The 14,523-nt window shown below is 42.8% G+C and overlaps 1 protein-coding gene across 3 annotated transcripts in view; it reads right to left on the minus strand.

The window, feature by feature from the left end:
- Positions 1–1,340: 1,340 nt before the first annotated feature.
- The window catches only part of CFLAR (CASP8 and FADD like apoptosis regulator), a 55,984-nt gene continuing 42,801 nt past the window's right edge, over positions 1,341–14,523 (minus strand). Inside the window, exons 9-11 of one of the 3 annotated variants that reach the window (XM_060016321.1) lie at positions 13,390–13,900; positions 11,073–11,153; positions 1,341–4,998 (exon numbers count right to left, since the gene is read on the minus strand). In XM_060016321.1, the coding sequence (XP_059872304.1) occupies positions 4,992–4,998; positions 11,073–11,153; positions 13,390–13,900 (599 nt within the window). In that variant the 3' untranslated portion in view covers positions 1,341–4,991. Of the gene's footprint in view, positions 4,999–6,824; positions 11,154–13,389; positions 13,901–14,523 lie in introns of those variants that run through there. The other 2 variants (XM_060016320.1, XM_060016322.1) reach the window with 2 other exon arrangements.

Raw genomic sequence — 14,523 nt, forward strand, 5'->3', positions numbered from 1 at the left:
CTCTCTCTCTTCTTGAGCTGGGACATCCTCTTCTGCTCTCAGACTTTGGAGTTCCTGGTTCTCTGGGCCTTTGGACTCCAGGACTTCCACCAGCAACACCCCACTCCCCCATCCTGTCCCTCATCCCAACCTCCAGCCACAATCTTATTGTGTATGCATTGGAGAATCTTGAAGGCTTCTAAGGAGGAAAATGATAAAGATATGTTGAGAAAGATTCTTTGGGTTGCTGTGTATGACATGATCATAGGATCATAGGCTGGGGGCAATATCAGTGAGAAAGCTGTCGTCATAGTTCAGTGGAGGAGTAATGAGCGCGCAGAGGAAGTGTAATGATGGGGATAGATGGAAAAGACCTTGTAGTTGCAGAACTAACCTGATTTAGATTTAGCCAGATGTAGAAACACAGGAGAGGGGAGACCAGGATGAAACTGATGTTGGGGTGATGCTGTTACCTAAAACTGGAGACGCAGGTAAAAGAGCAGATTGGGAATGGAGGTTTTTTTTTATGTTTGCCATATACTGAGTTTGAGGTACCAGAGGGAAAATCAAGTGGAAAAGTCTACCAGGAGGTTGAGGGTGAGATTTGAACTTGAAGAGTCTGGGCTTGAACATCCCTCTTGTTATTGGTATAGAAGCAGTAATTGAAGCTACAAGGTTGTCAAAAGAAAAATATATAAAGAGAAAACAATAGAGTGATCCTTGGGGATATCCACATTTAAGGATGAGGAGGAGAAAGATACCAGGAAGACTTGGCCAGGAAGTCCTTGATAGAACTTCATAGTGGAACACCCTGGAGAAGTAAGAAAACTATGACGCCAGGGTCCAAGGACCACTGGTTTGGTAACTATGGTTCATGTGACCCATGGATCTTGTAGATTTGGTAAAATGATTAAGGTGAAATCCAGATGGCAGGGAAGTATGGAGTAAATGGGAAAGGTGAAATGGAGAGGGTGTAGACTAGCCTAAAATTCACATAAGACAGTGGCTTGAAAGAGAGGGACTTTATTTGAAGGGGGAAGCAGAGCTTGTTTTCAGACTGAAGGTTCAAAGAGAGAGGAAGAGATTAAAGATACAAGAGACTTGAAATAATGCTCAGTCTTGGAAGAGGACTGACCTATGCCAACAGAGGGACTAAGAATCCGACGTGAGGGACTAAGAATCAGACTTCTGGGGCAGGAAGTCCTTACCAAATAAAGAAGAAAAGATGTTTCTTATATCATCATTCAAACAGTGAAAACCTGGGAATGACTTATCATACAGAGACATATAGGTATAGGCATGACCACATAAATGAAAAGAGAGAAAACAGTGTTAAAATATTATGCCATTTATGTTTAAAATGAACATATTGTGTTTATATATATTAAAAGAGAATGAACATTTTTAACAATAAGTAATTTTTATTTTACATTTTAAAGTTACAATAATATGTGCTCTGTATAAAATGAAACGAAGAATACAGATGTGTTTATTCAAAATTACTGACTTTCCAGGCTTCCCTGGTGGCGCAGTGGTTGAGAGTCCGCCTGCCAATGCAGGGGACACGGGTTCGTGCCCCGGTCCGGGAAGATCCCACATGCCGCGGAGCGGCTGGGCCGGTGAGCCGTGGCCGCTGAGCCTGTGCGTCCGGAGCCTGTGCTCCGCAACGGGAGAGGCCACAACGGTGAGAGGCCCGCGTACCACAAAAAAAAAAAAAAAGAATAAAAAATATATGATATCGCTACATAGCTACTAAAATAGCTGAAATACAAACCACTAACACCACCAAATGTTGGCAAGGATGTGGAGCAAAGGAACTCTACAAAATGGTGCAGCCGCTCAGGAATACACGCTTTCAGTTTTTTCCAAAGTTACACACACATAGGCTTACCATACAATATAGAAATTGCTCTCCTAGGTATTCACTCAAATGAGTTTAACACTTACGTCTACACAAAAATCAGCACACAGGGCTTCCCTGGTGGCGCAGTGGTTGAGAGTCCGCCTGCCGATGCAGGGGACGCGGGTTCGTGCCCCGGTCTGGGAAGATCCCACATGCTGCGGAGCGGCTGGGCCCGTGAGCCATGGCCACTGAGTCTGTGCGTCCGGAGCCTGTGCTCCACAACGGGAGAGGCCACAACAGTGAGAGGCCCACGTACAGCGCAAAAAAAAAAAAAAAAAAATCAGCACACAAATGTGTTTATAACTGCTTTATTCAAAATGCCAAAACTTGGAAACCACCAAGATGGCCTTCAGTAGGTGAATGAACAATCTCTGGTATATCTATGTAATGAAGTATTATTCAGCAATAAAAAGGAATGAGTTATCAAGATATGAAAAGACATGGAGGAATTTTTTAAAATTAACTTATTTTATTTATTTATTTTTGGCTGTATTGGGTCTTCATTGCTGCGCACAGACCTCCTCTAGTTGCAGTGAGCGGGGGCTACTCTTCGTTGCGGTGGCTTCTCTTGCTGCAGAGCACGGGCTCTAGGCACGTGGGCTTCAGTAGTTGTGGCTCACGGGCTTAGTTGCTCCACGGCATGTGAGATCTTCCTGGACCAGGGCTCGAACCCGTGTCCCCTGCATTGGCAGGTGGATTCTTAACCACTGTGCCACCAGGGAAACCCGACATGGAGGAATTTTAAACACATATCACTAAGTGAAAGAAGTCAGTCTGAAAAGGCTATAGAATGTATGGCATTCCGGAAAAGGCAAAACTATAGAGAAAATAAAAAGATCTGCAGTTGCCAGCGGCTTAGGGAGAGAGAAGGATGAATATGAGGAGCACAAAGGATTTTTAGGGCAGTGAAACTATTCTGTATGATACAGTAATGGTGCATACATGACATTATGCAGTTGTCAAAACCAGGAACTATACAACATGGAATGAGCCCTAATGTAAACCCTAGTAGACTTTCATTTAATACTAATGTATCAATATTGTTCATCAACTGTAAAAATGTACTGCAATAATGCAAGGTGTTAATAGGAGGAGAATTGTGGGGCATGGGGGACTATATGGAAACTCTGTACTTTCTGCACAAATTTTCTGCAAACCTAGTTACTCTTAAACATAATGTTTATTAAAAAGAAAAAAGGTTGGGGAGAAATGTTTGTGGAGCAATTAATAAATTATCTTAATCTTCTCTTTTTTTCCCTTTTTTTAAAAACTGAGGTGAAATCCACATAAAATGTACTATTTTAAAGTGTACAATTCAGTGGCTTTTAGTACATTTACAATGTTGTGCAACCATTACGTCTATCTAGTTCCAAAACATTTCAGGAACCTCAAAGGAGACCTTGTCCCCCTTAAGCAGTCTCTCCCCAATCCCCTCTCACCCCAGTCCCTGGCAACCACCAATCTGCTATTTGTCTCTATAGATTTACCTATTCTGGACATTTCATATAAATACTGTCATACAATATGTGACCTTTTGTGTCTGACTTCTTTCACTTAGCATAGCGTTTTTGAGGTTCATCTGCATTGTAGCCTATATCAGTACTTAATTCCTTCTTATAGATAAAAACTTTCCATTGTACGGATATACCATATTTGGTTTATCCATTCATCTGATGGACATTTGAGTTGTTTCCACTTTTTGTCTGCTGTGCCTACGGCTATGAGCATGTATATAGGACTACTTGTTCACCTGTAATCTACCTTTTAGGTGACCCTTGTGGGGAGTTGGATTAATCTGTGATACTCAGTGTATACCAGCCGATATTGCAGAGGCATTTATTGAAAAGAATTTGTATTTCTTGAATGTTTGCTTATTAAGTGTGTGATAGAGCCTAAGTGGAAAAGCCTGGACCCATGGGTCTTGCAGCTTTGGTATGGCACAAGAAGGAGAAGCAGAGGAAGTGTTGCTTGGAATAGAGAGGGCAGGTTCTTGAAAAATCAGTCATTACGTTTAATGACCTTGACTGAATCCTACATTTCCATCTCTGGGGCTACTGTAGGCAAGGAAGGGTCTGGCTGGGAAACAAGAAATTGTGGATTTACAAGCAGTGAGTCCTTTGGAGTCATTATCTGTGGCGATCCTAAACATATGTGCAGAGTTACTGTTTCTTCTTTTTTTGTTGTTGTTGGTTTTTTTTAAATATTTATTTATTTTTGGCTGTGTTGGGTCTTCATTGCTGTGCGTGGGCTTTCTCTAGTTGCAGTGCATGGGCTGCTCATTGCGGTGGCTTCTCCTGTGTGAAGCACGGGCTCTAGGTGCCCGGGCTTCAGTAGTTGTGGCTCGCAAGCTGTAGAGCGCAGGCTCAGTAGTTGTGGTGCACAGGCTCAGTTGCTCTGCGGTATGTGGGATCTTCCCAGACTGGGGCTCGAACCTGTGTCCCCTGCCTTGGCAGGTGGATTCTTAACCACTGCACCACCAGGGAAGTGCTACTGTTTTTTCTTTATATTCAGTTTTGTGTATGTATCTTTCAAACTCTTATTCACTGTAAACCAGGTCCAAAAGCTGGTCTACACTGATGATTCAGTCAGAACTTTTCCTTGTGGATTACATCTCTTATGAGGACAGTGTCCAAATCCTACTATGTCTTAATAAAGCGTCTCCATCTCTCCAACAGAAACCACAAAACTATAAAAGGAAATAAATGAGAGCATCATACATACTAAAAACTTAGGTCAGCTCAGGTGTTAACATTACATTTTTTAACAATACATACATACATTTTTAAACAATAATTAAAAAATTAAAATGATCGCCTAGGCAAATATTTATTTTAAACTTACAACATGCATAAACATAAAAAAACACTTTAATCAAATAACAATGTACCAGTCAGACTAGGTTAGGTCAAAAGAAATATAAACCCCACATTTTTTTCTCTCATATAAATGTCCAGATGTAGGTAATCTAGGGTTGGTATGGTGACTCTGCTTCTTAATGTCTTCACCCAACAAGGCTCCTTCCTGTTCACCACTTGGTCATCCCTACAGTGTGGCTCTTATCCTCACAATTCAAGATGGCAGCTAGAGCTCCAGCCATCACATATGCAGTCTAGTCACTAAGACAGAAAAAGGGACAAAGGGGTGAAGGGCAAAAAACAGTTGCCTTTTAAGAAAAATTCTCAGCAATTGCCAAACAATACCACTGCTTACATATTATTTTCCAGGACTAGACACATGACCACATCTTGCTACAAGTTAAGGCTTGGACAGCTAGACTGTATTCTGTGAGGCTGTGTGCCCAGTTTCAAATTAAGACTTCTATTACTAGAGAAAAAGAGAATGGATATTTGGGACAGTGAGCAGGGTCTGCCACACAGACAAATTGACAAGGCTGACCTCAAATTGTGACCTCTTGGTGGCATAAGTAACATGCTTAATCCTGAAAACTTGCTCCTAGAATATGGGAGAAGAGATTCCCATTTCAAACACTGCAGACAGAAAAAGCTGTCAAGTGACCCCTACCATGGCCTATTCATGGAAGAGGATGGAAGGCGTTGGGGACTGGAATGGAACTGGGGTTGACGAGACAGTCCTCCTAACCAGTGGCCCAGAAAAGCAGCCCTGAGACCATGGGTCCTGCTACTGAAAAGAAGGGCTAGAGATGAGACAGAGAAGTGAAGGCAGAACTATAGGAAAGAGTAATCTCTTCAGCACCAAAGAAACAGCTAGTCAAAAGCTGATAGAGGGACTTCCCTGGTGGTCCCGTGGTTAAGATTCCACGCTCCCAATGCAGGGGACCTGGATTTGATCCCTGGTCAGGGAACTAGATCCTGCATGCATGCCACAGCTAAAAATCCCTCATGCCGCAACTAAGACCTGGCACAGCCAAATAAATAAATAAATAAATAGATGTTTTTTAAAAAAAGTTGGAGGAATTACCTAGACGTTACTTTAGAAACCAGTATGCTTAAATATACAGAGATAGAAAAGAGGATTTGGAACACAGAAAGAAAAGATACCAGCCATAGTTCTGTCATCCATATTTTGGAATATTTCTTTCCGGCCTTTTGTTTTCCTGTGAGACATATTTTTTGGGTCTTTTTGTTTGTTTTTGGCCACACCACACGGCATGTGGGATCTTCCCCAACCAGGGATCGAACCCATGTCCCCTTCATGTCCCCAATGGACCTCCGGGGAAGTCCTGTTTTGCTTTAAACGTACTTAGCTATAAAAATAAAGGCTCTGTTTATGGCTTGAGTTTCTATCCTAGGCTGGGGTGACCAAGGACAAGCTACTTAGCATCCCTTTGCTCACTTTCCTCATCTATAAAATGGGAAGAAATAATAATGAGGACAATAATACCTACCGCAAAGAGCTGTTTTGAGGATTAAATGAGATAATTCATGTAATGAGCTAAGAACAGCTTATGTAAGCCTTTATTATTTGTATATATAAGTTTAGCGGTTACATAAAATTCCCACCAGTGGACGTTTTATCATAACCATGCTCCTGTTACTAAACACTTGACGAATTTTCAGTTGGGGGCTATTATAAAGTTTTAAATATTTTAATACATTTATCTCTTTTATATTTAGGGCTATTACTTAAAGCAGTATCTTCAGAGTCTTCATATAGATTTTAGAACATTTCATTTAAGCTGGGTTGTGGGTATGTATTCATTATATTGTTGCCTAATATAATTCTCCTTTAGCATGCCTTAAATATTTCACTTAAAAACTATACTCAGGGGGCTTCCCTGGTGGCGCAGTGGTTGAGAGTCCGCCTGCCGATGCAGGGGGCACGGGTTCGTGCCCCGGTCCGGGAGGGTCCCACATGCCGCGGAGTGGCTGGGCCCGTGAGCCATGGCCGCTGGGCCTGTGCGTCCGGAGCCTGCGCTCCACAGCGGGAGAGGCCACAACAGTGAGAGGCCCGCATACCGGAAAAAAAAAAAAAAAAAAAAAAAAAAACTATACTCAGTGAAAAAGAATAAGGCATTTAGTAATCAAATTGCTCATATACACAAAAATATCAAAGAAGTAGTTGTAGACTCCACTATGAAAGTGAGAAAAATAACTCACAAAATAACTTACATGAGAGCTGATTAAAAGACAGAGATGGGGGTCTTTACAGCTCTTCACATGCCAAACCACAGGCACCTCCCGGCTTATCACTCACCATTGCTCACATTCTCTCTGCTCCAGATAAAAGTTACACTCATGGTTTTTAAAACATGCCTTACATTTCCCTTATCTGACCCTTCGTTTGCTTTGTTTCTTCTCCTGCAATGCATTCTCTTCTCCACCTCAACCTGCCAAAATCCTACCAATTTTCAAGGTTTGATTCAACCTTTTCAAAATAACTCCTCCACAGTGTGCTATAATAATAACAGCTATGTTCGCATGGCATCACCAATGCAGTCATAAAAACTCTCATTGGGTATGACCGTAAAGCCTCTCTCATTTCATCCTCAGAACAGTTCTGCGAAGTAGGCAAGGGAAGGCAAGGCTTTATTCCTCCCATCTTGTTGGCCTGCTCCTGGAATCAAAGTCCCTCTTTACTCCACCCCATACCCCTTGCCAGTGAGCAAAACACACAAGCAAACCCTTAGCACTCTTTTTCCTTGGCACCTGCGGGTTGACTGATGAATGGTATTAATAAAAATAATGTAATCTAAAGACAGAAAAGTGACAAAAGTAAACAGCACAATATAATTTAATAAATATATATTTTTTGTTTTTGTGTGTTTGTTTTGTTTTGGGTTTTTTTTGGGGGGGTGCATGTGGGATCTTAGTTCTCTGACCAGGGACCAGAGATTGAACCTGAACCCCCTGTGGTGGAAGCGCGGAGTCTTAACTACTGGACCGCCAGGGAAGTCCCAATAAATAATCTCTTTTTAAAAGAAGAGGAAAGAAAAGATGGTGATTTAACAGGCTCTGTATTTTCACCGTGTCCATCAGATGGGATACGGAAAGCTATGTCGCCATGCTGCCTTTCTGCGGGGGGGGGGGGGGGAAAGGGTGGGGCTGGAAAGGTAGGGTAATGACTCTCACAAACAGCTGAGAGAGGAGTATGATGCCTTCCCTGGAATGCATGCTACACATCTTCCAAAGTTTGTTCTAATTTCTGGAGGACACCAGATCGTAAGGCTGGTTGTTAACATTCTAGACCTGGCACTACCAATGATTTTCTCTGAGATTTGGGAACAGCTCACTTAAAAGCTGGGTGCCTCAGTTTCTTCAATCATAAAATGGAGGTTCTCATTCTTTTTGGCATACGTTATGGTTAACTACTCCCCAGGGAAGCTCCATGCCCCATTTTTCCCTAAGAGAACCCCAGCTTTTGGAGACCATGTGCCCAAAGGAGCCGAAGCCACTGAACCCCAGTCCCAGGGGACTGAGTCTGGGCTGGTATAAACCAACCATGGTAATCCCATTCCCTCTGCCAATGGTTGGTTTAAGGAAGAACATATCATGTGATTCTAGCCAATGAGAAGCGAGGGAAGGGAACTCTTGGGGAGGAGAGCTTCTGGGAGATTTTTCCTTTGATCTTAAGAAGCCACACAGGAAGAGATGTTTTCTCTTGTGTGTTTGGGTATGATACTTGGACCTGTGGCCCTCTTGTGACCTTTAGATGACAAATTTGAAAATAAAAGCCCAAACCCTGAGACTACTGAGAAGAAAGGTGGAAAGCATCAAACCCTTGAGGACATTGTTGAGCCAATGAATTAACCAAGCCAGCAACTACCCCCCTACCTCTGAACCTGTTGCTTAATAAGAGTAAACAAATTTTTTAAAAACTTTTTGTTTTAAGTTAGGTCTTCTGTTACTTGCGTCTAAAACATTTTGATATGATTGCGTTTTTCAAATCCTTTTTTTTCCCCATTTTACTGAGAAATAATTGATATACATCACTGTATGAGTTTAAGGTATTCAAGGCGATGATTACATATATTGTGAAATGATTACCACAATAGGGTCAGCTAACATTCACTGTCTCATATGTATACACTAAAAAGAAAAGAAAAAAGGAAAAAAATGTTTTCTCCTTGTAATGAGAACCCTTAGGACTTACTCTCTTAACAAATTCCCTATGTGTCACAAGGCAGTGTTACCTCTAGTCATCATGTTGTACATTATACCCCTAGTACTTATTTATCTTACAACTGGAAGTTTGTCCCCTTTTCTTTTTGTAAATTTTTAATTTATTTTTAATTATTGGAATGAACATCATTTGATGTGAATTTTCGAGAGATTATAGCTGTCAGGTGTCATTATATTACTTATTGAAAACCTAATGTCACAATATGCCATATCCTAAACTTTAATTCTTCACCGTCAATCACACTTACACACTAAACCTGCTTGCATTCCATCCATCACACCCGTCTTGTAGGTCTTATTATTGTATATCACATAGCTGACTGTCTTTTGTTCTCTCTCATTCCATTTCTAAAGCCTTTCTTCCATCTCTGGTTTACCTCTACCATATTCTCTATCAATTTCACAGGTTATAGCTCATGGGATTACAGACTGTAGCTGCTCCTAAACCCTCTCTAACTAAAACTCTCATATTCATCATGTTCCGTTTTTGTAAAACATAGCTTAGGTGTGGGAGAAATCAGGGCCTACATCAAGAATCTGGTATTTCAGCCTCACATTGGACAATGCACTGCAGGTGCTTACCCGTGCTTAGAGAGTCTTTTTTTTTTTCTTTTTTTTGGAAGTTTGTGCCTTTTGACCACCTTCCTCCAATTACTCCCTTCCCCCACCTCGGGTAACCACTGCCTGATCTCTTTTTCTATGAGTTTGGCTTGTTTTGTTTATGTTTTTGTTTTGTAGATTCCACATATAAATGAGAGCATATAATGCTTGGTATTTGCCTTTTATTTCACTTAGCATAATGACTTCAAGGTCCCTCTTATTTTTATATTTAATGCAAATATAAGTTATCTTAATAATATATAAAAATATATAAAACTAAAAAGTAACATAAATAAATACTATGCTTCTGTTTTATGTTTTCAGTTTTTTGTGAGTCAAAGAAGATAAATGACATTTTTCAAGAGGGGTGGTGATTCCATTCCCAAGGTAAAAGAACAGGTGCAATTCCCATCCATGATAGGAAACAGAATATGGAAAATGCCTGTCACCCGGTCAGGATGGGACAGAGAAGGATGCAAAAGCTGCCAGGTCATTAAGATCCCTCACAAACAGTTTCCCTCTCTAATACTTAACACAGGGTTCTGGTTCACGAGTCCAGGCATATACATTGTTCCTGCTGGTGACCCCAGCAATGTGAAATTCAAAGACACCCTCAGGAGTCCCACATTCATTAATACAAGGATAGAAAATTACCTTTAAAGTAGAAATAAGTGTATGAAGTGTCTGAAAACTGTTCCTTTCATACTTTTCAGCCTTTGTTGAGTGATCATGTGAAAACACATATAAACATACCCACACAGATACATACCACTTAAAACCAACTTAAAAATATATAAATAAGTTTTCTTTTAACATCAAGTGATTTTTTTTGGTCGCGCCTCAGCATGTGGGATCTTAGTTCCCCAATCAGGGATTGAACTCATTCCCCCTGCAGTGGAAGCACAGAGTCTTAACCACTGGCCCACCCGGTAAGTCCCTTTAAATAATATTTTAAACAATAGTATTCTTTTAGGTCATGCTTTCAAATCCAAGGAGGAAAGGTATACTGATTACTGTAGAATGCCATGTGAGTCCTAGACAGAGAAGCAACCTCAGATCAGAAAGCCGCTGTTTTAAATTGAATGTTTGTGTCCACCCCCAGATTTATAGGTTGAAATCCTGTCCCCCAATATGATAGTATTAGATGGTGGGCCTTTGGGAGGTGATTAGTTCATGACAGGGCAGCCCCTATGAATAAGATCAGTGCCCTTATAAGAAGAGACACAAGACAGCCTGCTTTCTCTCTGTTCTCTTTGCCATGTGAAGATACAACAAGAGGGTCATCTGCCAACCTGGAGGCGGGTTCTCACCAGACACCTGATCTATAAGCACCCTGATCTTGGACTTCCCAGTCTCTAGAACTGTGAGAAATAAATGTTTGTCTTTCTGGCTAGCGATGGAGACTGCAAAGCTAAGAAGGGTCTTTGGCTTTTCATTTGCAAGAGAGGATGAGTTTCTTTCTCAGAGTGTGCTGCAGCCAGACACAATACCTCTCCTTAGCAGACACTCTGCTGTTCCAATCATACACCTTGCTGTTGAGTTCAGTGTGGAGTTCCAGGAGTGAGTGTTTTCTGGAGGGAATGAGAAAGGCAAAAATTAATTCCACGCAAATATCAATGAGGAGACAGATTAGCATTAGGTTGAAAGCAGCTAACAGATATGAAAGTGCTTTAAAGTTGTTCCTTTCTAAATATTCTACAAGCTGCTTAGCAAGTGATCCAAACAGGTTTGCAGCACTCTGACCCAATGACCACAGTCCCCACCCACAGGGGCAACTGAGTTTTAGTCTGGGTACACACCAGCCAGATGATAACCCATCTGGATCATCCATGCAAATGCAGGATGGATGTAAAAGGCCAATAATACCGTTGGCCCGTGGCGTATGTACCTTGGAAGGCTGAGTTGCCCCTGCTCTAGCCCTCCCTTTTTGCTCTGCCATCCCTGAGGAGGCTAGGGGTCCCAGGCCCTGAGATTTATTCCTGGGGTCCCCCAAGCTACAACAGATGCCTTTCACAGGTGACTCAGAGAAATTCTAAATTGTGATTAGGGGGCAACAGAAAAGGGACTGCTAATCTTACATTTGAGGTACAGTAAGGCTTCCCTCATCCCAGAAGGACACCAGGTCACCAACGTTTCCCTTAGAAAAGTATCCTTGCCAATAAACATCAAAAATGTCTAAGTTACAAAGACTTGCAGACCTGTATAGCTAGGTACCATTTTTCACCTATCAACCTCAAGACTTGGGGAAATAAACGAGCACACGGTATCAGTGAGAATTCAGGGATGCAGACTCTCTCACAAAAGCTGATCTATGGGAATTCCCTGGGGTCCGGTGGTTAGGACTCGGCGCTCTCACTCCCAGGGGCCCGGGCTCAATCCTTGGTCTGGGAACTGAAGTCCTGCAAGCTGCGTGGCGTGGTCAAAAAACAAAAAGCTGGTCTAACTGTCCTAGAGGACAACCTGACAAGATGCATCAGAGGCTTTAAAAATGCTTGTCGGGCTTCCCCGGTGGCGCAACGGTTGAGAGTCCGCCTGCCGATGCAGGGGACATGGGTTCGTGCCCTGGTCCGGGAAGATCCCACGTGCTGCAGAGCGGCTAGGCCCGTGAACCATGGCCGCTGGGCCTGTGCATCCAGAGCCTGTGCTCCGCAAAGGGAGAGGCCACAACAGTGAGAGGCCCGCGTACCGCAAAAAAAAAAAAAAAAAAAAAATGCTTGTCATTCAACACAGTAATTCCACTTCTGGGAATTTTCCCTTCAAGAAAACAATTAAGAATAAGCACAAATACTGAGCTACAAAGACGTTGAACACTTTCTTTTTTGTGAAAGTAAAACATTGCCCAACAACTAAAGACTGGCCCAGTAAATTATGCTATAGCCATATTAGGGACTGCTCTGTAGACATTAAAATGATACTATAGGGACTTCCCTGGTGGCTCAGTGGTTAAGAATCTGCCTGCCAATGCAGGGCACATGAGTTCGAGCCCTGGTCCGGGAAGATCCCACATGCCGTGGAGCAACAAAGCCCGTGCACCACAACTACTGCGCCTGCACTCTAGAGCCCGTGAGCCACAACTACTGAGCCCGCGTGCCACAACTACTGAAGCCCGCATGCCTAGAGCCGGTACTCCGCAACAAGAGAAACCTGCACAATGAGTAGCCCCCGCTCGTTGCAACTAGAGAAAAAGCCTGCACGCGGCAACGAAGACCCAACTCAGCCAAAAATAAATAAATAATTAAATAAATTTTTAAGCAAATAAATAAAATAAAATGATGCCATAAAAATGTGATTCCTGACATGTAAAAATATACTGTTGCACAAACTAAAAGCAGGTTATAAAGTAACAGTAGATTATGATTTCATTTTGGCTTAAAGAACATCTTTATATATGATTGTATCAGTATCCAAAAATGATCTGGGAGGCAACACACCAAGATTTGGTTAACAGATTAGTTCTACTAAGTAGGATTATAACTGCTTGTTATGTTCTGCTTTCAGCATCTATATCTCATGATCTATGTTCAGTAAGGAGTATGTGTTGTTTTTGTAATAAGAAAAAAGAGACATTTCTTAATTTTGAAGGAAAATATCCAAACCACAAGCTGACTACTATATGACCTTCTGAAGTACAAAGCATTCATAAACTGTGCAGAGTCTATTATCATACTCCTAAGGCAACCCCAACAAGGAATGAAAAATCCCTCCCCCTGAAGAAAAGGGCATCAAATATGGCACAGTGGCACTTCCATCCTGGTAGCAGAAGATAAACAACTGGGGCCAGGATCCACCACAGCTTGGGTGGCTCACCTTTCTTTCCCCAGCTTCTGGGAGAGGCACTTCAGGTACAGTGACGGTGAAGGGGAGGACCGCTCTAGCAGGGACACGTCCGCTTTGCACAGGCTCCAGAAGAAGTCAGCTTCTCGGTGAATCACGCAGGCCCCGGGCTGCCTGGCCTTGGATTCTGCACTTTTCACTGATGGCCTATCCACCTCCAGGAAGCTGCTGTCCTCTAGCTGGCTCTCTGACGTCACATAGTTCTGAATAAAAAAGACCTTTGGCTTCCCTGAGAGAGAGGGGCATGCATCTGCCATGAACATCCTTCTGATATGATCTAAAGGGACCCCTGAGTGAGTCTGATCCACGCCAAACATGCTCTGGGAGCCCCCTCGGCTCACCAGGATACACACGAAGCTGTCGTAGTCTTGGTGTTGGGGCATGTGCGCAACTTGGCCAAGAATGTGCATTATATTTTCCACAGTGAGATGTAAGAAACGCTTGACTTCATAGCCCAGGGCAGTGAAGGTTTCCTCAAGAATGTCTGGAAAAAACAAACAAACATGAAAAACAACACAGGAGGGACTTCCCGGGTGGCGCAGTGGTTAAGAATCCACCTGCCAATGCAGGGGACACGGGTTCGCGCCCTGGTCCGGGACGATCCCACATGCTGCGGAGCAACTAAGCCCGTGCGCCACAACTACTGAGCCCGTGCTCTAGGGCCTGCGAGCCACAACTACTGAAGCCCATGTGCCTAGAGCCCGTGCTCCGCAACAAGAGAAGCCACCGCAATGAGAAGCCCGCGCGCCACAACAAAGAGTGGCCCCTGCTCGCCGCAACTACAGAAATCATGTGCGCAGCAAAGAAGACCCAGCACGGCCAAAAATTAACAAAAAAAAACACAGGAGTAAGAAAAGCTCAAGAAACACTGGGTAGCAATCCTAAACATGGTCTAATCACTTGTCTGTTTCTGCTTTTGTGTCATAGTTTGAGGCTTTAAAGGACCTAAGAACAGGGCAGGAGGGATAGAATCAGCCTAAAACATGAAATGTGTGACTTTCATGTCCCAGGTTCCCAGTTATGGTCTGTCCCCTGTTATACCACTTCCCCTGCCTGAGGCCACCACCGCATCTGGCCACGGGCAGAGACTGAGTCCACCTCTAGTCT

Source organism: Delphinus delphis, chromosome 7, assembly GCF_949987515.2.
Source record: "Delphinus delphis chromosome 7, mDelDel1.2, whole genome shotgun sequence".
NCBI lineage: Eukaryota > Metazoa > Chordata > Mammalia > Artiodactyla > Delphinidae > Delphinus > Delphinus delphis.